Source organism: Camellia sinensis, chromosome 10 (assembly GCF_055761805.1).
Source record: "Camellia sinensis isolate YWXY chromosome 10, ASM5576180v1, whole genome shotgun sequence".
NCBI lineage: Eukaryota > Viridiplantae > Streptophyta > Magnoliopsida > Ericales > Theaceae > Camellia > Camellia sinensis.
In genome coordinates this window covers 71,811,497-71,838,056 of record NC_138970.1, presented here as the reverse complement: position 1 = coordinate 71,838,056, position 26,560 = coordinate 71,811,497, and the positions used below count along the sequence as shown (strand labels likewise).

Genomic DNA, 26,560 nt, shown 5'->3' with positions numbered 1-26,560 from the left:
AGGAGAGGACAATCGCTTACCTGTTATTAGTGTGGGCAATCAGGGCATATGAAGAGGTTTTGCCCTCAGCTGGGTGGCACACCTTGTGTGTCTGGTTCGAGACAAACATAGAGCCACCAGCCTGCACAGTCAACACAGGCCTTGAGGACCAATCAAGAAGCCTCTTCGGCTTAGTTAGTGCATTAGACTTATGCCCCAAGGGGTGAGCATGTGGAGTAAAGACCTACGGGACGTGCGTATGCTGTTATCACGCCAGATTTAGTGTCAGCGCCTTCAGTTTGAAAGGTACTTCTTATTATGCAATTCTATTGCCAATATATTGATTGATATGGATACATCTCATTATGTTATCTCTTTTGCATTTACATCATCATTGGGGTTAGAAATGGCTTACTTAGCATCTTCACTCAGGGTAGAGTCTCTTGTGGGTGGTGAAATTGTTTTGGACCAGGGGTGTCGGGGTTGTGATATAGAGGTTGTCGGTTGTCGACTTCTTTTTTCTTTTGCATTGATTGACATGTTGAGTTTTGATGCTACATTGGGTATGGACTGGTTGTCATCGTATCAGGCTATCATAGATTGTTACCGTCAAAGAGTTACCGTATGCACCTCGAGCAGTTATTGTTTTTATTTCATGGGGGACAGAGTCGATAGAGCCTTATAGTGTGTGTGTGATCTACGTGGTCAGGGCGAGTTTAGTCTCATTCTTGCTACATTCTTGGGTGTCAAGAGTGATGTAGTCTGAGTTGAGTTACAGAAGGTGGTTTGTGAATACCCCAGATGTCTTTCCTGAGGATCTCACTGGTTTACCACCTCACCGTGAAATTGAGTTCTCTATTGATCTAGTGGCTGGCACAACACCGATTTCTATGGCACGGTATAGATTTGCACCTTCTGAATTAAGTGAGTTGAAGGTTTAACTCCATGAATTGCTAGATAAGGGTTTTATCTGCCCTAGTACTTCGCCTTGGAGAGCACCGGCTCTCTTTACCAAGAAGAAAGATGGTGCATTACGACTTTGTATTGATTACCGGAAGTTAAACCGAGTAACTGTTAAGAATAAGTACCTAATGCCTCATATAGATGATTTGTTTGATCAGTTGAAGGGGTCTTGCTTTTACTCTAAGATAGACTTGAGATCGGGCTATCATCAGTTAAGGGTAAGGGAAGAGGATGCCCAGAAAACAGTATTTCGTATGCGGTATGGCCATTATGAGTTCCTAGTATTGCTTTTTGGCTTAACCAACGCACCGGCCATATTTATGGATTTGATGAATCGGATCTTTCGTGAGTTTGACATTTTGATTTACTCATCCTCCAAGGAGGAACACCTGCGAGTTGTACTTGAGTTGCTTCGAGCCCACAAACTATGTGCTAAGTTCAGGAAGTGCAAGTTCTAGTTGAAGGAGGTGAAGTTCCTAGGCTATGTGGTATCTGGGGGAGGAGTGACAGTAGACTTTTCTAAGATAGAGGCAGTGTAAGATTGGGAACAACCTAAAAATGCCTTTGAGATTTGTAGTTTCTTGGGGTTGGCCGGGTATTATCGTTAGTTTGTAAAGGATTTCTTTAGATTAGCATCACCATTGACTAGGCTTACGAGGAAGAGAGTTAAGTTTGTGTGGAGTGAGATCTGTGAGAAGTCATTTCAGGAGCTAAAGGTTAGACTTACCACTTGCTTCAAATCTTGGTACATCTTGATATTCCCAAGATGCATGGCAAACATTGATTTGTGGGCTTCTTCAAAAATTCTTCTTTTCAATTCTACATCATTAGGGACACAAAGTCTTCCCTAAAACTTCACCACTTGACCTCTAATGGTGAACCCCGACCTAGGCTTACTCTCAAATTCATCACATACTTTCTTGAAAAATTGATCTTCTCTTTGTTTTTGTTTGATTTCTTCGATGATTGCCGGTTATCCAGACATTGCGGCCAATACACTATCGTGCCCATGAAACATAACTTCTATTTCAAGTCTGTCTAGATCTTGCAAAAGTTCTCTTCAGTCTATAAGCAAGTATGCCAAATCCCCTGTGAAAAATCTAGAAATCCCCCCTAGATATTGATTTGTGATTATGTAACAATTTTAAGCAGTATATAACAATCCCAATTAAACAATCAAGACAAACCAACATAATGATTTTAACGTAGAAAAAACCACAATTGGACACCTCCAACTGTGATTAAAAAATCACGGGCAACAGCCACAAAACAATCCACTAAGAAGATTTAAAAGAATTACACAGGTATACTCTCAATTACCTAGCGAATCCACACCTAATTGAACCAACCTCTATGTGCCTCTTCCAACCCGTCTTCACCTCGGAATTGTTTGTACGATGAGCCACCCCGGAATCCACCAAAGCTTCAGGCTCGAATTTTTCAGAATCCACCGAAGAACAACTCTCTCTTTTGTAGAACAAACAAAACCTTTGATGTATACTCTTTAAAACATGAGTTGAATACTCAATCAAAACATCAAAGAAAACTCACAAAGTATCCCCAGATATAAACCCTAGAACCCAAAAAGAAGATCTGGAGTAGTAGTCCTAAAATCTGACGCAACACGTGAATTTATAGAATCTGTCCCGCGATCTCCGCTCGAGCGCCCAACAGCCCGCTCGAGCAGCATCAGCAAAATATGCGCATGATATAACAGAGGTCCGCTCGAGCGCTAGAGAACCCGCTCGAGCGCGAAATCACACCTTCCAATATTTTTACAGACCTGACAAACTTCTGAAACCCAGCATTCTCCGCTCGAGCGGGGTAATGTCCGCTTGAGCGGACAGGCAACTTGGAATGCATTTTTGCATTTTGCTTCGGGGGCGCTGCCCCTCGACCCCGCCGTGCCGCTGCCCCGGACCCGCCAAGGGACGCTGCCCCCTGGACCCCCGCGAGCTGACCGGGCAACTCGATCCCCGTCATAATCAGCGAAGTGGCAATCTTGAAAGCATTAGCATCACAAACTTCTCTGAAAGGCACAATTCGGGTTGGATTCGCATCTAAACACTCATAGCCTCACTGAAATAAAAGTGCAAAAATAAATACAACTGAAAGGAATTTTGTCAAACGAGGTTGCCAAGAATAAAACCTAACACCCTGTATTCTTTCTACTAAGCACATCAGCTACAGTGTTAGCCTTACCCGAATGATATTTAATCTGCAAATCATAATCTTTGATCAATTCGAGCCACCTTCTTTAACGCATGCTCAATTCTCTTTGTGTAAAGAAATACTTCAAGCTTCTGTGGTCTGTATATACTTCACATTTCACTCCATAAAGGTAACAACGCCATATTTTCAATGCAAATACCATGGCAACAAGTTCTAAATCATGTGTTGGGTAATTCTTCTCATGTGGTTTTAGTTGTCAAAACGCGTAAGCGATCACTTTGTCATTTTGCATTAAGACACAACCTAAACCTTTGTGAGATGCATCACTAAAAATTACAAATCCTACAATACTTGATGGTAAAGTAAGGACTGGGGTTGTGGTTAGTCTTGTTTTCAATTCCTGGAATGTCGATTCCCTTTGGTCCATCCATTTGAATGGTTCTCCCTTTCAGGTTAATTGAGTCAATGGTACGAAAATCTTGGAAAAGTCTTTGACAATCTCTGATAGTAGCCTGTCAAACCCAAGAAACTTCAGACTTCTATTACATTAGTCAGAATAAACCAATTAACAATTGCTTCAATTTTCTATGGATCTACAGATATACTATTTTTGTTAATGACATGTCCCAAAAATGTAACTTCATTCAACCAAAACTCACATTTCTTAAATTTTTGATATAATCGTTTCTCCTAAGTGTTTGAAGAATTACTCCTAGATGTTGTCCATGTTCTTCTTTACTCTTTGAATAGATCAGAATGTCATCGATGAATATAACTACAAATTTATCTAAAAATGGTTTAAAGATGTGATTCATCAAATCCATTGTAACAACCCCGACCTATGATTAATGTTAATCCATGCTTAATTATACCTAATAAGAAATTAAAGTGAAATTTTGCATCACATGTTGCTTTGTGTGTGTTTATATATGTTTAACGTAGAAAGATCTGTTCATGTTTTCGTTTCGATTTGCGAATTGAAGGCCTTATCGGCATCCGATTCAGAAATTGACTTGATTTATGTGTTAATTGAAATTTTTAGAATTTTATGGTAGGTTTAATTGAAATTCGATTCGGAATGATTAAATTAGAATAATTAATGCTCAATTGCGCCTAATTAATGAAGTTTTGATCTAAGCCTACATAAAACACCTTTTATACCTCCACTCATTCTTTTCCTTCATCTTATTTACATCCTTGATCTCACAAACACACACAAATGTGTAGAAAGAGAGAAAGAGACTAGAGAGAAGCCTTCAAACAAAAGAATTTAAACTTGCTAGAGAATTAAAGAGATTTGAAGAAGTTAAGCAAGAGCTCATTGGATTCAGGGAATTGAGAACCTAAGGTAAGTGTAGACACCCCATTTTTGACCGTCCTCAAGACTTGGACGTCATCGTTTGAACACTCGATGATCATCCATGCTCGTGTTTGTTTTTGAGTTCTTGGAGGTCCCGGCTACGCGCCTTGCCTTAAGATCTCCCGACTTATCTGTTTTGTGCTTGGTCATGGACCAAACACTTGTGTTTTGCTTCTAAAGGAAGAGGGTGGCTTGTTGACCATTTTGTCAACCCACCGGCCAGGGCCTGAGGCCCCTTTTTCTTTCCATCAGCTAAGTGTGTTGGCTGATCGGCACTTTAGTCGGTCGGTCGGCCATTTATTTGGTTAGTTGATCACATTTTTCTGGCCGAGACCTTTTCTTTGCCTTTTTCAGGCATTGTGCATGCCAGCTATGCCAGCTGGTGAGCACAGACTCTGCCCTCCATACACGTGTATGGAGGGATTTGAGCCTTATTTAGCTTCCTTTGGAAGCTTTGTAAAGTGGTTTTTCTATAAAAGGAGGGCCTCCCCTCCTTTTCCAGAGGTTGGATTCATCTAATATAGAAGTTAGTTATACCTCTCTCGCTATATCTCCCCCTCTCCCTAGTTGTGTGTGTAATAGTGTTCAAAAGTGTGTTTTTGTTCTTGTTTTTGCACTAAGACACCTAGTGTTACACTATACTTTGGTTACTGAGGTGTTCAGGGGTTAATTTCAAATTTTTTGAGTTGGTTTTGATCAGAAGGAGGTGGTGGAGTTGGTATTCTTGAAGTGTTCTTCAAGGGTGAGAACTACCTCTTTTATTTCTCATTTTGCCTTAAGCTTTTAACCTATCTTGCATATTGTTTTAAGCTTAGTGTATAACTGATAAAAGTTCTGTATTTTCATGCTTGAGATGTTTCATTAAGGTCACTTTTGGGTTGGGGGTCGTTTACCTCCTCTTAGGCCTTGTTTGGCCTCTTTTTGTGCCTTCCTCTTAAGGCTTTGTAACCCTTTTGTTTTGGCCTTCTCACCACTGAAATCCAGAGGATTTTCAGTGGTAGAGAATTGGTTTTGAGGTCTTGTATAGGGGAGGGACACCCCTCTCCCCTTATGTCCCATTTGTTTGCGTTGTTGACTTGTAAAGGTAGCATGTTGGCTTAATGTGTTTTAGCTTCATTTCACTAGGTATTTGGTATTAGTCTATCATGTTATACCTCTGTTTCATGTTGGTTCTTTGGCTTATTGCATGCATCATACACTTGTTTTGCAATCCTCTCATTTGCCTAAACATGTATCATGCATTTAGACCATCATGCTTGTATGTTTTGGCTTGACTTCATGAAACTTTTATCCATGTTGTGACATGTTTAAGCTCTGTTTAGTGTTGATTTGGTCATGTTTTCCATGTTTTGTATAGCCACCATGCACTTTAGCTTGTTAGCTTTGGGTGTGTGAGTCATGAGCATACTTTACTTGGGCTATTTCAATGGTTTGGAATCACTTATCATGCTATTTCAGTCCATGTTGTATACTTATGTGCTTGCATTTGCCATTCTCTCAATGCTTTGAAGAGTTGTTGTCTCATGCTCCATGTTTGGGCCATTGTGCATACCTCTAGACTTAGGTCATTTAGATGCCATCTAAGTGGGTATCCGGGCTTATCTTGACATGCTATAGCTCTATTTTTCATTGCATAACCCATGCCATGTTTGGTTGAGGTAGTTGTAGTAGAATGCTCTCTTTGTGGCCTTGAATGCCCCCCCTATTTTGTGCCCATTCCTTAGCATCTTTTGGCCTTGTTCCATGCATGCTCTAGCCTTATTTTGGTCTGCCCTAAGACTATTTTAAGTCATCTTGGCTCTTTGGGGCTTGGTTGGCATGGCCATGGTTTGAACCCCTTTGTTAGTCTCAAGTTTTGGGCTTTATTGCGTGCCTTACTTGCATGGCATGGTTGATTTGGCATCATCCTTTGCACATTTTTAGAGCTTATCATATTGTCATATTTCTGTATTTGTCTTTTCTTAATGTGTCTAAGAGTCGACTCTTTTTTTGCCTAAGTGTTGGACCTTTACATGTGCATGTTTGAGTGTGTTTTGTCCATCATTTCTTGGCACTTTGGCCACTGTTTTGGCATGGTTGAGGCCTATCTATCCTTAGTGTAAGTCCATAGATCGTGCACTCATGTATTGTTGTAAGCTTACCGCATTGCATGTTGTCGCATCGTTGTGGTTAGTGTCATTGTTGCATACCTATCACTCGATATACTTACATACCTAGGTTGCATTGTAGTATTACATACTTATTACATTACCATGTTGCTTGCATTTTAAGTTGCATTGTTCATGTTGCATTTCATTAATTGCATGTTTCGCATTACCATGTTTCGCATTACATACTTGTCATATGCATACATTGCATTGTTGTTTTTTTGGGGTGTCAAACCAAACATGAGGATCAAGGGACATTTCGTACTTAAAGTGACGAAACGTGCCTCAATCCTCGGTCGCCGACACTTTTGACCCAATATGATAGAGTGTGTAGCATTCATTTGTTTGTTGCATTCATTCCATATTGATATGCACCTTTGACACCTTTGGCCATCATGCATCGAAATGCGTGATTGGTGGCCCGAGGATCAATAACCATACTCCCTTGAGTTCATAGCATGATAGGGAGGGTGGTTGTGCATACATTTGGCTTGCAAATTCCATGCCATGCACTGTATGTCCTCTGTTGTAGCAAAACCAGTGTTCTGCAAGAAGAAATGGCCGGTCGGCCACTTTCAGTGCCGGCCGACTACCAATATCCAGCCGATGGCCCCATATTTGGTCGATGACCATCCTTCCATGGCCGGTAGTCCTGTCTCTTGGCCGGTGACCTCCCACAGTGCTCAGGGAGTGGTTAAGAAGCAGCTTTCGGACTTGTGCAGCTTTCAGAGGCATGAAACAGTGCAAACAGAGGCAACAGTTGGCATGGCAACGGGTTTCCGAGCGAGGCGAATCAAGCACACATCATCCAATCATTTCGAGGCGGAGCTGCGGCGGCCTCTTTTATTTCATACTTAGATTGTTTTGTAATTAATTAAGGGTTTTGTAATATTTAATTAGCTAGGGTAGTTGATTAATTATTCGGTCTGTATTATTTATTCAGACCCTCCGCGAGAGGGCGAACTTTGTAATAAGTGTGCGTGTATGTGATGCATGTCTTCCAACCCCACGTCTTTTTCCCTTTTATTTACCAGCTTATAATGGTTAGTTTTAGGGCATATTTCAATTAGCATCTATATGTTCGCATGTTTGCATTCATCCGTATTGCACGCACCAGGCTCGGCGCATCATACTAATTGCATAGCATTTCAATTCCAACTTGAAAACGTATATCGAGTTGCCGCACCTCATGTGCTATCTTAGAATAGCCGAGCCTATCTTAATTGCATCTTGCATGTGTTGCATTAGCCATCTTAACATGAACTAGGATCATGCATTGATTACTAACTAGTTTCTGTTTTGGCTTGGAGTACTCGGTGAGTATTTATGCCTTAGCATCCTTGCATGTGTGTGAGTGACTACCATGATAGCATGCTTACCATGAGGTTATGTGCTTATGTGATATAACTGCCTGAATGCCTGTGGATGAAGGTTGGATTACTTGAATTGGATCAATTCATTGAAATACGTGTTTTAGCCTACTTGCGAGTAGCAAAACTCAAACCATTTTCCAAACAAATGGATATGCGATGCTTTGTTCCAAATTAGGCGATCTAGTCTATACTTGTGTGCTGTGAGCATCACATAGTGATTCTAGGTTAATAACCGGAATAAGAGCACATGTGTTTTCAAAAACAAGATATCATGCTTAGTAGTGGCCGATCTTTGATCGGGCGAGCGGGGGTGCTCATGAAATGACCTTCCCCAATCGTACCCAAGTTCCCGAGCCGAGGCAACTTTGGTGATGACGGACACATGGCCTTAGGCACGAGTCAGGGTTTCCTAAATTCCCCAAAAACAAAATATTTAGGTGGCGACTCTGTATCTAGCGAAGCAGTCCATGTTTGGCACTTCTTTCTTAAAAATCAGTTTTCCAAAACGATTTGCCAGATTTGGACTCTTTGGTGATTTATCAATCTCACATCGCACATTGTGAAATCAGATTAAGAACCGTGACATCGAGTCCGAACTGTAGTGAGCCCAATGAACAAAACGGTATTTCTCCTGGGACGTTCGGGGATGTCTACAGTAAGAAATCAAGCCTTTAGTTGTGTACTTAGAATACTTAACACATGTATTCAAAAGAATTAAGTAATTTGAGACAAGAATTAAGCTTAATGAAGTAGAAAAATGGAGTATACATACATGCATGTATATCACATTGCATTTTGAGCATGTTGTTTAAGAATTCACCACGTTTTTTAGTAGAACATCTTATTTGATCTTGATTTAGAAATTTGAAGTCTCATTCACGTCATGCATGTCATGGTCATGTTATGTTTTCAAAGAATTTGGTTGGTTTTGCATAAATCACATGCTCTTGAATCTTGATTTCATGAAATTGATTTTGAATTCACCATGTTTTCCAAGTTTACAAGAATTTCCTCAAGTTTTTGGCCCAAGAAACCATAATTTGCAGCCTTGGTGTTGAATTTGAAGCTTGGAAGCAATTCTGGAAATTCTAGAATTATGTTCCTACGCTCGAGCGAAGGAATCCACGCTCGAGCAACCACTCTGAGTGTATGCACTTCCGCTCAAGCGTGAAATGCATGCTCTCAGAAGTTCTTATGTTTTGCAGACCACTCGAGCGACAAAAGTTATGCTCGAGCGAGGGTATGAGTCTCACACTCGAGCGAGCATCGAACGAAAAAAACAAGCAACCAGCACTTTTGCAAAAGTTTACAAACCGCTCGAGCGACAGATCTTGCGCTCGAGCGACCACTCACATTTTACAAGTCTGCTCGAGCATAGGAAGTTACGCTCGAGCGAGACCTTTGTTTTCAGGAATTTTTGTTAAATGTTTTCAAGTGCATTTTAGCATCCCCATTGCATCCTAGGCATTCCTAGGCCAAGATTAAGACACCATAATGAGAATAAAGAAGTAGAAACACACCAAGATGAGAAAGAACTAATTTAATGATTCTGGGTGTGTAATTCAGTACGTATTCGTTCTGTATCTGTGTAGGTCACGCGCCACGAGATATCTAAATTGTTTACTCTGTCCGTTCACTTGGAGCCATCTGTTATCTGTGAGTAATAACTTAGTAAAACTAGGTTCAAGTTAAATTATTTTCTATATGTGGAATAAGATTTGTTCTATGAATGCTATGTTTTTGCACTATGAATGATTGTCCGCCTCTAACAAATAATTGTAACATTAATGCTGTGATTCAAGTATACAATATGTACCCGGACTGGAGGTTTCTTTATGGAACTGACAAGTTATCTATATCCAGTTGGAGATTCCGATATGGAACTGACAAGATATCCGTTCCCAATCTGGAGGTTCCTTTAAGAAACTGACAAGTTATATGTACCCGACCGAAGGTTCCTCTATGGAACTGACAAGTATGATCCATGATGCTCTGTATATGATTTGTTAGCGCTAACAGATAAACCATGTATGATCAAACATGAATTCTGATTTCTGTCAAAGACTCAAACAAGAACACAAATATGAATCTATTTTATGTACGGACTTAATTATAGGACATCATTCATTTAACCCTTTACTTTGTTATTATTCATTGGGCTCCCACTCATTATTTATCTTATGTATGTAGGTGATTAGGCACATGGCCAGGTTCAGAGTTGAGGACCTGGCGTCTCAGTTTTTGTCAGCCAGCCTTTGTGCCTCTCGAGGAGGTTCCGGATCAAGTCAAGTTTAGTGGTTATTTTTGTAAATGCATTAAGATTTGTTTCCTTTAAGTTTTGAATAAGATTTCTATTAGTATGTCCATGGAGTACTGTGTAAATACTGCATCTTTTGACATCACTCGTAAGTTATAAAAGTTTAAAATTATTTGTCCTATGTATGTCTTCATAGCTCAATGGACTATGCATATTTTATATATTTGCTTCCGCAGCCCCTAATTATATGTTATTCTATTACGAGGCCTTTGGTAATTAAAGGATTACTGGTTGGTTACGACGCTAAACCTATAAGGGCGGGTTTGAGCCGTGACATCCATGAAGGCTTCAGGTGCATTGGGGACTCCTAAAGACATGACTAGAAATTCATAATGTCCATACTTAGTTCGAAAGGCAGTTTTCTCAATGTCCTCGGCTTTAACCTCCAACTGATGGTATTCCAATCTCAAGTCAATCTTTGAAAACACTTGGGGCCCCTATAGTTGATCAAACAAATCATCAATATAAGGTAAAGGATATTTATTCTTGATGATTACCTTGTTTAACTCTTGGTAGTCAATACACAAGCGAAGTGTTCCATCTGTATTTTTCACAAACAGTATAGGTGCGCTCCACGATGATGTACTTGGCCGAATAAACCCCTTATCGAGCAATTCCTGAAACTGCACTTTCAATTCTTTCATTTCTGCAATTGACATGGGATATGGAGTTTTAGATATTGGTTGAGTACCCGATATTACATTAATCACAAACTCAATCTCCTTATCAATTAATTGTCACAGCAACTCTTCTGGAAACACATCAAGAAAATCCCTCACTATTGTCTAAGGTACTATCTGGAGCTTGGACACTCAATACACTACACAAATACCCTTGGCATCCCTTATTAATCAATTTGTAAGCTTTCATTGCTGAGATTAAGTATGGTGGGCCCGGGGGTTGTAATATTACTCGCTTAGACGGACAATCAATGGTTGCATAGTATTTGGATAGCCAGTCCATACCTAAAATAATATCGAAATGAGTCATGTCCAAAGGCAATAAGTCAACATATAAGATGACATTCTCAAGTAAAATTTCACATGCAGGGTAAACAGATGAACACAACATGGATCTTCCCGATGGTGATGACATACATAACACATATCTCAAAGTTTCCAAAGGTCTATTCAGTTTATGAACAAATAGCATAGAAACAAAAGAATGTGTAGACCCTGAATCGATCAATACATATGCACTTTGTCCACAAATAAAGAGTCTACCTGAAACCACAGTGTCTATACTCTGGGTGTCCCCTGCAACGAGTGCAAAAACCCTTCCTTGTCTTTGGTTGTCTCTCGTTGCAGTTCGTGTTACATTAGCTCTTAATGTCGATATTGACCTAGTCGAACTTGTAGCACCCCGATTACCACCTTGTCGTGGTTGTGGGCATTCCCTTGCTATGTGTCCTACCTTTTCACACTAGAAACAAGCTTTTGTAGTCCGATAACATACACCTTGGTGATTCTTTCCATAATCTGGACAAGTAGGCACCAAGTTACCACTCTGGTTTGAGCTGCTAGAATTTCCCAGTTTTGCTTTCTTAGTCATTACTGATGTTGCCCCTTTGTTCACATTGATATTCTATCTTTTGCCCCTCTATTCAAAATTTTGATTACGAGTGGCCATGTTTGCTTCTGACATAAATGCCCTGTCCAAAACATCAACATACTTTGATAATTTTAGCACATTAGCCCTTTCTAAAATCGAATCACAAAGGCCTCCCTCAAATTTTCTAGCCTTTTTGTAGTTCGTGTCGACCATATGTGGCACAAATCATGCCAGTTCAGTAAATTGAGCCTCATATTCTGCCACTGTCTTGTTTTCCCCGAATACACTGTAGAAAGTATTTTTCGTAGAAAATCTCCAGAAATCGAGCCTATCTAATCTCCTTGTTATCATCCAAATTAACATCCACCATCTCCTTGCCTCATCCTCTAAAGTGAATGCAGCCAACAGAACTTTCTGTGTTTCCGTATACTTCAAACAATTTCTCGATCCCCAAGACCCAAGCTTCGGCCTTAAGTAGTTCCACTCCCCTATAGAACAAATGTGGTTTCTTCTTTTTGAACTCTTTGGTGAGTGAGATAGTTCGGTCATCTTCTTGGTGATCTTGCACCGGTGGTGGCATGGGCATTAGAGGTGGGGGTGGCGATTGTTGTTGTTGCCATTGTTGTTGTTGCCTTAAACTGTCAGCCATATCAAGCATCATTTTTTCTATCCCATCAAGCCTTGGGGAGGTTGACTTCTCCAGTTCATCACCTCTTGTTGTCACCATTATCTATATGAAGCTTGTATTATAATAAACACAATGTATACACACATATTCACATACACAATTACAAAAGTCATTTTGTTCTTGTACTAAAATGCATATGAATGCAATCCTTAAGTCTTTTCTAGACACCTTATTAATCAAATGGACAAGTGAGTGAGATAGTAATTCATATTCTGATACTAATCTGTCATGACCCAAACCCACCCCTAGAGGTTTAGGCCATGACTAGCCAGTTATCCCAGGTTACCCGGTCTCAAAGACAAATCAAACAATCATAAGTAATGGGGCTTGGTGGAAGTAATAATAAAAATATAATTACGTCCATTGAGCAGTGCATACATGCAAATTCCATAAAAAGTTAAGACTTCAACTTTTATACATATACTCATCACAACATTTTTAAACTCTTATACACAATATCCATCCAAAACAAGTCTCCAAATAACAAAAACAAAATAAAACAGAAGGGTTGACAAAACTTGGCTCCACTCGAGTCCAAGTACGCCCCATCATAGAAGCTCCCCAAAACGAATTCACAAAGGATAGACTCCCGAGGCTTCTCTAAACTTGGCATTTCACTTGTTCACCTCCATATATAGGGAAAAAGGGTGAGCTAAAGCCTAGTGAGTAATATCAGTATAAACAGGTTAAATGATTGAAGTCTAACACAGTTCAAAGCATAACTTATAAGTTTCGAAGTGAATCATAATCAAGTATTCGACATAACAAAAGTTCATAAATCATATCTCATACGTGCTATATCCAATAGAGCAAAGCAAAGGGGCCAATCAGGCCTAAATCAAAGGGACTATCACAGTCAACAAAGGGACCATGTAGGTCTAAACGAAGGGACCATATAAGTCAAAGGAACCACATGGGTCAACTTCAGAGATCTCGGTAAACAAATAACGAAGGGCCATGGTATTGTTTTCCCCAGGCGAGAGCCTTACTAAAGGATGCCACAATTACTTTTCAAACAAGACATTCAATCGTTTATTCAAAATAACGCTCTTGAAGTAATTCAAAATACGTTTGAACATATTTTTACAAAGATACTACTCACAGTGAGCTGGCACAAGTGTTAGATCTTGGATGACCGCCTACACAAAACACATAATAAAGATACACATTGAAGTGCACATAAGGAATCCAGTATTATATCTTAATTCAATTCCCTTAAGTGTGTTTCTAGCTTATTTCATGACCAAGGTTGCCTAAACAATGCCCAAGAATACTTAAATGAGTATGAGGATGCAAATATGCACATATGAGTGTTTGTCAAAAATGCTGGAAAACAAAGTGTTCGCTCAAGTGCACCTTTGGTCGCTCGAGCGGTGTGGCCTGACTACAAAAGTAATGGATGGTGCTAAAGTGGGCTTGAGCCATCACTTGGTCGCTCAAGCCAAGTGCAATGCAAGGTTGGCATTGCTCAAGCGCACACTTGGTCGGTCGAGCCAATTGTAAAGGCCTGTAAAAATGCTGAGAGCATACAAATTGCGCTCGAAAGGCAAATTCATCGCTCGAGCGAAGTGAACGAATTCTGGGTTTCCCAAAATTGAATTCTAAGTTCAAAAACATCAATTTCAACCCAAAATCTTGCATGGCTGGAGGAATTATCGGAAACACTTAGCAAAACATGAATACTTGATAATTATCAAACCAAAATCCAAAACCTCTTTCAAATTTTCCAAAACAAAGCTCAAAACTCTTCAATTTTGTCATGAATGTGATGAATTTAACTCTTTTCTTTTCAAAACATGATCATATGAGATGATGAGTGTGAAGTCATGAAGAACCCTTCAAGTTAACATATGTAAACTCCATGCATATATGAATTTTTGCAAAACCAAGCTTAAAGATGAAGAAATATGCATGCATGTCCCAATTTAGCTCTTGCTTATTAAATTCATAATGATTCTAGCATTTCCTTCTTAAATTCAAGCAAATAATCCTACAAACTTTATGAATTCAACTTCTACATGAACTAATTACGAGGATTATAACTAAATTTTATACCTAGAGCTTGAATTGATTGTAATTTTGCTTAATCTCTTCAATTCTTCACAATTCTCCCTCACTCACTCTCTCTCTCTCTCTCTCTCCTTCTCTAGAAGTTGAGCTCTCAACTCTCTTTACAAATTTTCAGCTCAAAGAATGATGAGAATAAGTTAATTAAGCTTATATCATATATTTATAGGTTTGATTAGGTTAGGTTAATTAATCTAGCTTAAGGTTAATTAATCTAGGTTAGGTTTAAGCAATCTTAATCAACTTTAATTGATTTATTCTAATTATTTTGATCTGAATCAAATTTTAATCAAACTTATCATATTATCCCAAATATTCCAATTAACCTATTGAGCTATTTAATTTCAGTTTTTGAATCCATTGTGCTTTCAATTTCTGATTCAAAGTCAGTATTCCAATAGATATTCCATAAACAAACAAACAAGCACAATTTAAGCACATAATTATGCAGGCACGCCCAACAAAGTAATATGTACGTCGAGGTCGTCACAAAACTAGTTCCCAAATCGAACGGTGAAATCTTCTCCACATTGTCTGAAGAAGACGACAAATTGGATAAGTTGACTCAAGGGCTTGACAATTTGTTCCCAAATTAAACAACATAATCTTCTCCAAGTAGTCTGAAGAAGATGAATTTGAAGTTGACTCCAAGCCTTGACAACTTGTTACCAAATTGAATGGCAGAATCTTCTCCAAGCATGAATTAGTTTTCCTACATAAGTTTTATTAATTTTCCTACAAAAGATTATTGAGTTAGTTTTCCTAAAAACAATTATTGAATTAGTTCTCCTACAGAAGTTTCATACCTAAAAAAGAAAAAGAGAAACCACATAATTATGATTCCAGGTCTTAATGAGTTAAACTACACTAAATATAACTTTGTCATACTTTTACAACTGTATTTTTACTATTTTTGGCGTCATCGAACTACTTAATTATGCCCATCTAAAAAACAAAATATAGTTAATTGTGGTGTGATCAAGCAATAATTCAAATGCCAACTAACCTTAAAAGCTTCGCTATAAAGCAATACATTTCTTCCCTCTCTTCTTTCTAAAACCCATAACATTTGAGTGTTTGTCTTTGTGATCTTTCATTTGTTTCAGACACTATCTTCCTTATTCTACTTCTCCATCTCCATTGCAAAACAATTGAGCTCTACAACTACAAGACGAACCATGTCAGGAAATGACGTGAAACCAGTCGTACCTTTCAATCTGACCCTATTCATATTCACACCTAAGACCTGTGAATATCTTGGTTCATCGGTGAGCTCTGAAGGTTTGTTTCAAAATGATGATCCCTTAAAACATCCACTTCCAACTCTTCTTTTGCAGCTTGGGACTGCGATTGTCTTGACGACGATCCTGCACCACATTCTCAAACCTCTCCACCAACCTAGATTTGTAGCAGAGATGTTGGTAATTAGCCTCTCCCTCTCACCCTCCACCATTTCTTAATTACGTTGATTATCAATTTTTCTACGGGCATAAAATCTAGATCACGTCTGTTTTACATGGGTTTGGGATTCATATATTTAATTGCTCTCACTCATGTGAGATCAATATATCTGATTCTATAATTGAATTTTATGCATTTAGAATTTTTTTATTTTTTTTGGATTAAATATAGCACGTGATGCGAAAATAAAAACTTAGGTAAGTCCCCTCGGCAAAAAAGGCCCCTTCAATAATTTAGAAAGGAACAACCCCCAACTGAAAAGGGTTTCATATTGAGAAAGTCCAGTAGAAATAAAGCCATTTCTCAACAACAATTTTGTTGGATATCTTTTAGATCTAATAACAGTACTAAAACATATAAAAGGTCAATGCAGTATGCATTTTTTTCTCCATTTTTTATGGGTCCATGTGTTTGAACAAAAATTTTAATGACCTCAAATTTAATGTTTTGCCCTCTCTGTTTCTATTTTGGTCAATATAAAACAAAGTTGATTACATTTATATATCATATTTGAATATCATTTATGTGATATGTCACATTACACTAATCATATCTTTTAAATTTCAGCAATGGTAATTATTATAAAAAACCTTTCATCATGAAAGTTTTATGACCCTTAAATTATACTTAGAATAAAACACCACATACTAATTAAAGTAATTCAAAAATCATAACTCTTTCATAATTATTTTTATGATTCCTAACTTTTCTCTTTAAATATAATATAATTCATATCACATGTTATGCCGCATTAAATACTCGCATATGATATACTCAAATATGATCACACATTAGTACTTTTCTTATTGCCTTACCCCTTTTCAACTATACTCCACCGTTTTATCCCTTTGAATTATAAAATGCATTCGTAAGCACATTCTCTTTTCTTTTTCTTTTTATTCTTTTTTTTTTATTAGTTAAATGAGGCCATGTACCACCAGGGTTGGTGGCCTGGTGGAGGATGTGACGCATTCTTAGTTAAGAGTCAGGGTCGACTTTTGGGAGGAGCGTTGGAAATCACTCCTTGTGAACACGCTTCTACTCTTCTTGAATTCTGTCCTCTGCTGCGGCGTGTGAATGCTTTTCATTGATGCTCTGGTGGTGGGTCCCTCATTTGGTGAGAATTAATTTTTAACTGACAACCAATTATTCTGAGACTACAGTTGAACGAAGCCATAATGACACCACCGAACCTTTTTTTTTTTTTATCAAAAAAAAATGAGGCCATGTCTCACGTTAAACCGACCAATCAATATAAGAGACCGTATCTACGATGGGACTAGTGCTTTTATTGACTTGAAAGCACAATATCAATATAGAATAGTGAATTTGTATTTCAGGAGAACTAAAGTCTCGTTTGGCAAGAGGCTATTTTAGTCAATTAGTTAAAAAGTTATTAAATTAGTCAAAAAGTCAACAACTCATATCAAAAAGTCAAAGATTCTCTTTTCTCTCTACTTTTTGCACATCTTTTCGTAATTAGCCAAAAAGTCATCTCAAACATACAAGTTTTTTTTACCTACCTTTTTAGCCAAATAGCCAAAAAGTTACTAAATTAGCCTGTTCCCAAACGAGGCCTAAGGCACGGTTTGGGAAGAAGTTGGTTGGGCTTTTTTGGCTATTTTAGCCACAAAAAATAAAATAGGCTATTTTAGCCATAACAAACAAAACATCACATCCAATCCATAATCATTACACTCTTCTCTCACAAAAAAAGTCAAAAAAGCCAAAAAGTCAAAAAGCCCTTCCCAAACCAAATTTTTTAGCCCAGGCTAAAATAGCCAAAAAAGTCAAAAAGCCAAAAAGCCAACCCACTTCCCAAACGGAGGCTAAATAATTTTTATTGATATGAAAACACTATAGCTTGTTTGATTTCTATTTGAAAAATATGTTTTGAGATAAAAAGTACGAAAATTTGTTTGATTTGATTTTTTTTCAAAAGATATTTTGAAAAATTATTTTAAGAGATGTGATGTGACTTTTGTTATCTTTGGAAATTAACCTACAAACAAAATTAATTTACAGAATTCACATATCAAATCATGTGACTTTTGTTATCTTTTTATTTTAAATTAAAATACTCATCTTTATAGATTTTTTTTTTTGAACAAGCATCTTTATAGATTGTAATTTCAAGAATGTGACTGTCATATAATTATGATTAAGTTATTATTATTATTATTACAAAAATTATGTTTTTAAAACACCCTTTCTTTAACAATTATTCTACCTTACAGTGAGGCCTTGTTTGGGATATTGGTTTTTAACTAAGGTTGTAAGGTGGTAAGGTGTAATCTGTGTTTGCCTTTGGGTTGTAATAATGTGCGTTGAGTTGGAACCTCTCTAACTTGTAGCAGTCGCTTTGGGGATGTACATGATTAGTCTTACTTGTACATGATTAGTCTTACGTTGGGTGCTGATATAATTGGGATGCTTAGTTTTAACAATGATGCAATTGTACCTTTTACTAGTTTGTATCTTCTCATTATTTATATAATTTCTCTATTTGTTTGCTGCTCAAAAAACTAAACAATCAAAAGATTACTATAAACTATCAAATTATTCTTTTTACTTTTTTACGTATATTTTTATTAAAAAAATTAAAAATTATTAAAAAAATTTTAATTCCCAAACAAAAAATTATTTAGTGCTCTTGGGGTGCCATTGGTTGTACTCCTCACCAATCACAAACCTCCCTCTCCTCTCATATTTCTAATCATGCAACACAAAGCTATGAGTCGTGACTCTTCTACCAATCACAACATCCTTACCAACTAATAACTTTTCTTTCCAAACACTCCTGAATGAAATATGAAACAGTATTGCTATTTCGCACCAAAAATTAGACTTGATCTTTAAACCCAATGATATGACAATCAATTAAGATATTAAAGGCAACTATCTTTCTTATATTTTCTCTAATCATCAATTAATTATTGAATTTAAAAAGTAAGTTTATATATCGTTTTTAAATATGAAATGATGTTAATATGTTTATCCTGATATATATATCAGGCCGGAATACTGTTAGGCCCTTCGATTCTTCAACATTTGGACTGGGCAGGCTTCTACGGAAACATGTTCTCTTTCAAGCAAACAAAACTAATGCGCCTCCTGGAATACATCAGCTTAGGAATGTACGGATACATAGTCGGAGTCCGTACAGATGTGAGCATGATCAAGACTTCCGGCAAGCTCTCGTGGATCATCGGCGTCTTAGGCTTTCTGATCCCCCTCGTAATAGCCTACTCCACGAACATCTACCTCGGAAAATTCTTCATCTCGAAATCCGAAGCAGCGGACCTCATGCCCATCTGCCTACTTGCCTCCTCGTCTTACTTCCACGTTACCTCCATCCTCCTCGAAGAACTGAACCTCCTCAACTCGGAGATCGGCCGGCTCGCCCTTTCTTCGTCCCTCATCTCCAGCCTCTTCAGTTGGATTTACTCAATTTCCACCAACTACTACTATTATGCTAACTTCTATAAACTTACCAAGTTGGTCTACTTGGAAAGGCAAACATACAGGATCATCCTGGCACTCTTCATAATCTTCGCACTCCGGCCAGTAATGTTCTGGATGATCAGGAAAGTCCCGGAAGGAAAGTGCATAAAGGAGGCGCACTTTTTCGGGATGGTGGTGATGTTATTCGGGGTGGGATTTTTGAGTGAGTCATTGGGTTACACAGCGTTCTTCGGGATGATGATATTGGGGCTGGCGGTACCGGCAGGCCCGCCGCTGGGGTCGGGAATGCTGCGAAGGCTGAAATTGTTTGTGTCGACGGTGTTGTTGCCGTCGTTCGTGGTGAACGTGGGTCACATAGTGGATGTGTTTGCGATGAAGGCGGACGATAAGGTTATAATGACGGTGGTGATCGTCTGTATGGCGTCCTACTTGGGGAAGATTGTGGTGACTGTCATTCCTTTGCGCTTCTGCAAGATGCCTTACGCGGATGCTTTCGCGCTTGCCCTCATCGTCAGCACCCAAGGCCTTTTTGACGTATTCTTTATCAAAATTTCGGCATCATACGGGGTAAGTAACACACCTCCCCCTCAACCTAATATTATTTAATACTCTGGGAATACCACGTGACGTATTTTAATTTAATCATCAATTACTTAATCTCATGTTATTCTTTTATCCCAACATAAATTGTAAGCGTTTATGCTTTTTCATCAATCAAAACCTTATAAAGCACTACGTGTACATACTCTGAGGGCGTGTTTGATTGGGGGATTGGAGGGGGGACTATCCACTGTTTGGATTACAATCCAAACAGTGTTCCTTATCCGCCGTTTGATTTTTTTTTAGTCCGCTGGACATGGAGTCCGGCCGGACTCCATGTCCCCCATATGGGAGACTATTGTGTCCTAGCGGGGTGGGATAGAATGTGGGAGACTATTCACTGTTGAGATTAGATGCGAAAATGACCATTTTGACCCTCTACTATTTAATTATGTATTATATTTAATAAAATTCAATAAAATTTAAATGTCTCAATTTAAAAATAAAATAATTTTATTTAACTTTTTATTGATGTTTTATTTATTTAATTTTTTAAAATAATTTTTTATAGATATTTTATTGATGTTTTATTTTAAAATTTTGTTTATAATTTATTTAATTCCATTATTTAAATTTTAATATGTGTTTTATTTAAAATTTTAATTAAAAAAATAATATAAATTTTTTATACAGGTTATACAGTATTTTATTAAATCAAATTTAGTGGTTATTTATTTATTTAATTGTGTAAAAAAATAAATTTATTTAATTGTGTAAATAAACAAACACAGTAAAGTTTTGCATGTAAAAAAAATAATGATTTGTTATACAGCAATGATTTAAAACAAATTTTATTGATATTTTATTTATTAATTTATTTATTTAAAAAAAACGAATTTATTTAATTAAAAATAATTAAAATATTAAAAATATGTTTAATATTGCCATTACTTAGTAAACAATTGAAAAGGGTAAAATAGTCTTTTGTTCATTTATCCTATCCAATTCCGTCCAACCAAACATTGGATTCACTGAAAATAATCCTATCCAGACATCTAATCCCATGAAAAAACAAACACAGGATACATATCCAATCCGACCAAATAGTCCGGAAGATTCACAGTCCCAGGACTCAAGTCCGATGGATTCTAATCTCCCCTTTTCCAGTCCGTCCAATCAAACACACCCTAAGAGTACTGAATAATCACCCCCTAATACAAAACCTATATATATTAGCGGGCCAAATAATGATAATAAAAACAAAATACACATAATATTTGTTGCTCAAATAATAAGAGTTAATTTTGTTATACTCATAATCTTAATTTCAAGTCTTACTCAAATATGTTAACACCGTCAGCTGCCTTTATATATTAAAATGAGTAATGTTAGGCATCATGAAAAATATATCATGAAATATATTATGAAATACATCATGAAGATTTTTCATCCCTTGATGAGTCTTGATTAGTGTGTGGTGTTTTATTGTATAGGTAATGCAAAAGTTGAGAATCCTTCATGATAATATTCATGATATATTTTTCATGATCCTTAGCATTACTGTATTAAAATTAGTAGGTGTTTACACCACATGGATCTGCTTGAAATATGCAATACATATTGGAAAAGTTTCGAGTAAATATTGTTTGTTTTTACTTTGCGTACCGATGTAGTTTTAGCAAAGATAAAATATTTAAGATTCAAAAAAGAAAAAAAAATTATAAATGTACTTATAATGATGTGATATTATATGTGTCAATTTTGATTTATTACGCATCTAATGATATAAGGCTTAAATCTCTTATAACATCATTATGGATGAATTTGTGAATCTAAAAATATGAATCTCTAACATTACTCTATGTTACTATACTTATTGGTTAAAAAATGCAGTGTATAGTATACAATTAGGAAAATGTTATAGGTTTCAAATTTTCTACCAAATAAATGATCAAATATTTCACATGTGTGTGAATCCTATACTATATTTAGTCAATTATTTGATAAAAAACTTAATATCTCTAACATTACCTATACAATTAAATTTAACATGATATAAATTTGGTCCACGTTTTTTACTTTTCGAATAATGGAGCTATGTGGGAACTAGTAGGGGAAAATTTCCTATACACTTTTCATATCACCAGATATAAAGTCATCTCTAGTAATTATTGTCATTTTGGCAATGTAAAAATTATAATTTAACATGATGCAGTAATAACAAGTTAAATTTTAACGATGTTTTTTTTTGGGTAAGTAAAATTTTAACGATGTTGCTTTAGTCTTTCAATCAACTTGCCTTGTTTTCTTTGTTCAACCATCAGTTTTTAACTATATTTCCTCATTTTTGTGAATAACATAGTTTACGCGGTGGTAAAAAAAAATTAAAAATAAAAATTGTTTATATATAACATTTTCCTCACAAATTTGTGTTTCAACTGAGCAGATGAGATATAATAATATAATTCACTATAGTTGCGTCCATAGTAAAATTCTCCACTATGAAGTGAGCTTTCTACATCACTTATGTACTAACTACATTATGTACACTATTTTTTTTTTTTTTTTTTTTTTAAATTTCCAAATCATCAATTTTGATATTTCTTTCAACAACATATGCAGTTACTACGTCGAGAATCCTACTCCGTTATCACTCTAATCTCTGTGTTGATAGCATCTTTTAGCACTCCTATAATCAGTCACCTATATGATCCTTCAAAAAGATACATCAACTACAAAAGGCGAACACTCCAGCACTCTAGGCATGAACACGAGCTTCGAATGCTTGTATGCGTTCACGAAGAAGACCATGTTTTCAGCATAATGAACGTCCTGAAAGCCTCTTATCCTCACAAAAAGAATCCCATTGAAGCTATTGTTCTCGACATGATGGAGCTCAATGGCCGAGATAACCCGCTTCTCATCAACCACCAATTCCATAAAGGCCGCTCTTCTACGCTCACTCGAGCAGACCGCATCATCACCGCCTTTCAACAATTTGAATTGCACCATGAAGGGCTCAAACACCAGCATTTCACCTCTATTGCACCTTACACTTCGATGCATGATGACATATGTCTGTTGGCACTTGAGAAGACCACATCCTTGTTGATCCTCCCATTTCACAGCTCAGAGAGCGTCGCAGTAAGGGGGTTGAAGAAAAATGTCCTCGATAAGGCTCCATGCTCTGTTGGGATACTTGTCGACAAAAAAATAGTTACGTACTGGAGATCTAATTATCTTGACGAGAAAAAATTCAATGTTTGTGTGATTTTCTTAGGAGGACCAGATTCTCGTGAGGCACTAGCCCTTGCTATGCGCATGGTTGAGAACCCTGCCATTAGGCTCACCGTCATTCGACTAATTGCAGAAGACGATTTCATCACTGATTTATTGGAGACTAAGCTTGATGTAAGAGTGATCGCCGAGCTTGAGAATTTGTACAAAAACGAAATGGATATCGAGTATAGAGAAGTGATTGCCAAGGACGGAGCTAACACAGTGGAAGTTCTCAACTCTCTTGATGACCAATATGACCTCTTATTAGTGGGAAGAAGACTTGATAGTGAATCCCCACTGGTGGCTGGACTCACTGATTGGAGTTTTGCCGCAGAACTAGGAATCATCGGAGACATACTTGTGTCCTCGGATATGAAGTGCAATGCATCAGTGCTTGTTCTGCAACAACAAACCACAGTTGAAGATTTACTAAATATTCAAAAAGAATAATGTTATATGTATAGCAAAGTGTAAATTAATATGTTAGGCGAGGTTTGTGTGCACTTTGTATCCACATTAAATTAGATTCAGTCACTGTTACTACAAATAAAATTTGTACATATCCGATACTCGTACGACACCTTTTTTAGAGTATCTGTGCTTCATAACTTCACAATACCCCCAATATTTCTTAACACTATAGCCATCTATCACCTTTTTTTTTAACGGCAAAAAGAAGACTTTATTGATGAAAACATACGAAGTATGAAAAATTATATCAATAAAGAGGAACTTTGAGCTAAGTCAAAGCTCCAACCTCCTAGTTGGTGAGAGACCAACAAAACATAGCAGACTAAGCAACCACAAAAGCTACAAGCACACTACATCAGTCCTCAAGTTGCAACCACTGCAATCACTCCAAGCCTACAAAACTCCAAAAACTCAGACAGCTTGCAGCAGAAAACAACCAGCTTCTAGCAAACCAACACAACATAACAGCAACAGATATCACAAGCTCACTACAGAGCATAGTAATCCAACAAACAGCAAGCTTCACACCCCTCCACAAATACATTTCCTAATCCCACAGACACACTAACAGCAAGCCACACGTGAGACCAACCAGAAACAGAGTTAAGCAGACCAAACAGAGCAGCCAAATGACCACATCTCAGCAACCCTGCTCAGATCACCCTCAGCCATATACACAGACACCAACGAGCACTCCCAAACACAGATTTCAGACCAACACCTGCTGCTGATGCTCACCAGAAGAAATCAGATTATAAACCATTGCACATCTACTGCAACAAATACACTCAACCTAATGTTTAACCTTGTGCATCACATCAAACCTGGCCACCTAAACAAACTCTAATCTGCCTGATGTTATAAAGAAAATATTTATAGAAAACTGACAGTCCTTAGAAGAAGCCTTCAGCCAAATAGCTAACCTAATATTGATTGACTCCTGTACCTCCTCCATAGTTGGTTGAACACTATTGGACACGCAACCATTCCGATGTTTCCAAATGGACCAAAGGGCAACCAGAGGAATAGCATTCCATATCCTCCTTTTAGCTTTCATGAGACTGTTGCCCGCCCACCAATGCAACCGACATTCAATAGAACCAGGCACCACCCAGACCAATCCCCACCACTGCACTAATCCAGACAACACCTTCCAAATCAGAGGGCAAGAAATAAGGACATGTGAAACAGATTCTGCCTCTGATTTGCAGAAAATACAGAGAGTTGAAACTTCCTCATCCAGCACTCCAACCCTTTGGAGGAAAACAGTAGTTTTGATTTTATGTTTCCAAGCTAACCACCCAAAAAATTGAACTTTGGGTGGGAGATAATTAATCCTCACCAGTCTACAAGTACTCACAACAGCACCAAAACCCACCTCGCAGTGCCTATATAAAGAAGCAACAAATGACTGACCTGGTTTACAAGCTAGCCACCTTGGTTTGTCTTTTTCCCCCAAACATAACATAGGGGCTGCTCTTAACATTTCAGTGAGCCGAGATACCTCCTCATCCTCCCATAGCCGCAAAGGCTTTCTTAAACATAAATCCCAAAACCCAGAGCTTCCATTTTTATCAACAAAAAGCTTAAGAGAACCATTCTTCTCTGTGGAGAGTGAAAAAATTCTGTGTTCATAGCTTCACAATACTCTTAATATTTCTTAATACTGTATCCATCTATCACTTCACGAAATTGCGTATGATTCATCAAAACTTGAAAGTATTGAGAGTAAGAGGAATTCAATTACCACTTGAGAGAATGGAAAAAGAGAAAAATGATATAGAAGTTTAATTTTTAGACCCATTGTTAAGACTCTGTGATGTATAAAAATGATGATTGACTGATAATTAAAGAAAACATGAGAGAGAGAAAGAGATAGAGACAGAGAGATGGCTAGATAATCTGTCACATCATTATATTTGAAAAGTAGGTCTAACTTTAGAATAACATTATTCAAGAAAAAATATTAAATTTATAAATATAAATGGCAATCAAAAAACTATTATTACCCCAACCGAAATGATATATTTACACTTATTTTGGAAAAGAGCAAAAAAATAAATTAGAAAAGAATTTTGATCAACAAAAGAAAACTTTATTGATGAAAATCAATGTACAAGACAAATGATAAACACTAATAAAGAAAGTGAGTACAAAGAGCATCAAAGCAAAAACGATCGATCTCAACTAGGTTGGCACCAAAAAGTAATCATTTGCTAGCACAAAACAAAATTGATGAGAAACCAATAACCAACGTCAAACAAAACAAAACAAATAGAAAGATCAAAGAGCAAACGAAATTTAACACACAAGTACATGTGCTTGCAATGGAGTCTCACACATCCTATAACAATGAATAACACGAAATTTCACTCCATGTAAGCACTTAGTCACATAATCACGTACGGATTACTCTCCCAAGACAATAATTGTCCAACAAACATTCCAAGAGTTCCTATTAGAATAAGTATTGATCAAGTGTTCTTCTAATGGAATTTCTAAGAATTTAGTAGACGCAATTAACATCTTAGAAATTTAATCTCATACCCACTTAATCACATAACATGTTATCACTTAGCACATAAGGCACATAACACTCATAACTAGCGAAATGAACCCATTGTGGTCAAAACCACATCCCATGAGCCCAAGATATTCAAGCCTAGTAAATTTTAATACCAAGTTGTAACGTCTCCAAAATATTGAAACCCGACTCATTGGATACAA

The 26,560-nt window shown here is 37.2% G+C and overlaps 1 protein-coding gene across 1 annotated transcript; it reads left to right on the top strand.

Annotated features, from left to right (window-relative positions):
* The first annotated feature begins 19,096 nt into the window (after positions 1 to 19,096).
* On the top strand, positions 19,097 to 23,994 carry LOC114269273 (cation/H(+) antiporter 15-like). Its single transcript, XM_028210559.2, has 2 exons — positions 19,097 to 20,110; positions 22,706 to 23,994. The coding sequence occupies exons 1-2, from the start codon at positions 19,157 to 19,159 to the stop codon at positions 23,810 to 23,812; spliced, it is 2,061 nt and encodes a 686-aa protein (XP_028066360.2). The 5' UTR covers positions 19,097 to 19,156; the 3' UTR covers positions 23,813 to 23,994.
* Positions 23,995 to 26,560: the final 2,566 nt, after the last annotated feature.

Bases quoted from the DNA above. Each gene is read 5' to 3' on its own strand.
- LOC114269273 (XM_028210559.2), top strand. From the start codon at position 19,157: ATGTTCTCTTTCAAGCAAACAAAACTAATGCGCCTCCTGGAATACATC. The intron at 20,111-22,705 runs GTAAGTAACACA...CAACATATGCAG, and splicing joins AAATTTCGGCATCATACGGG to TTACTACGTCGAGAATCCTA.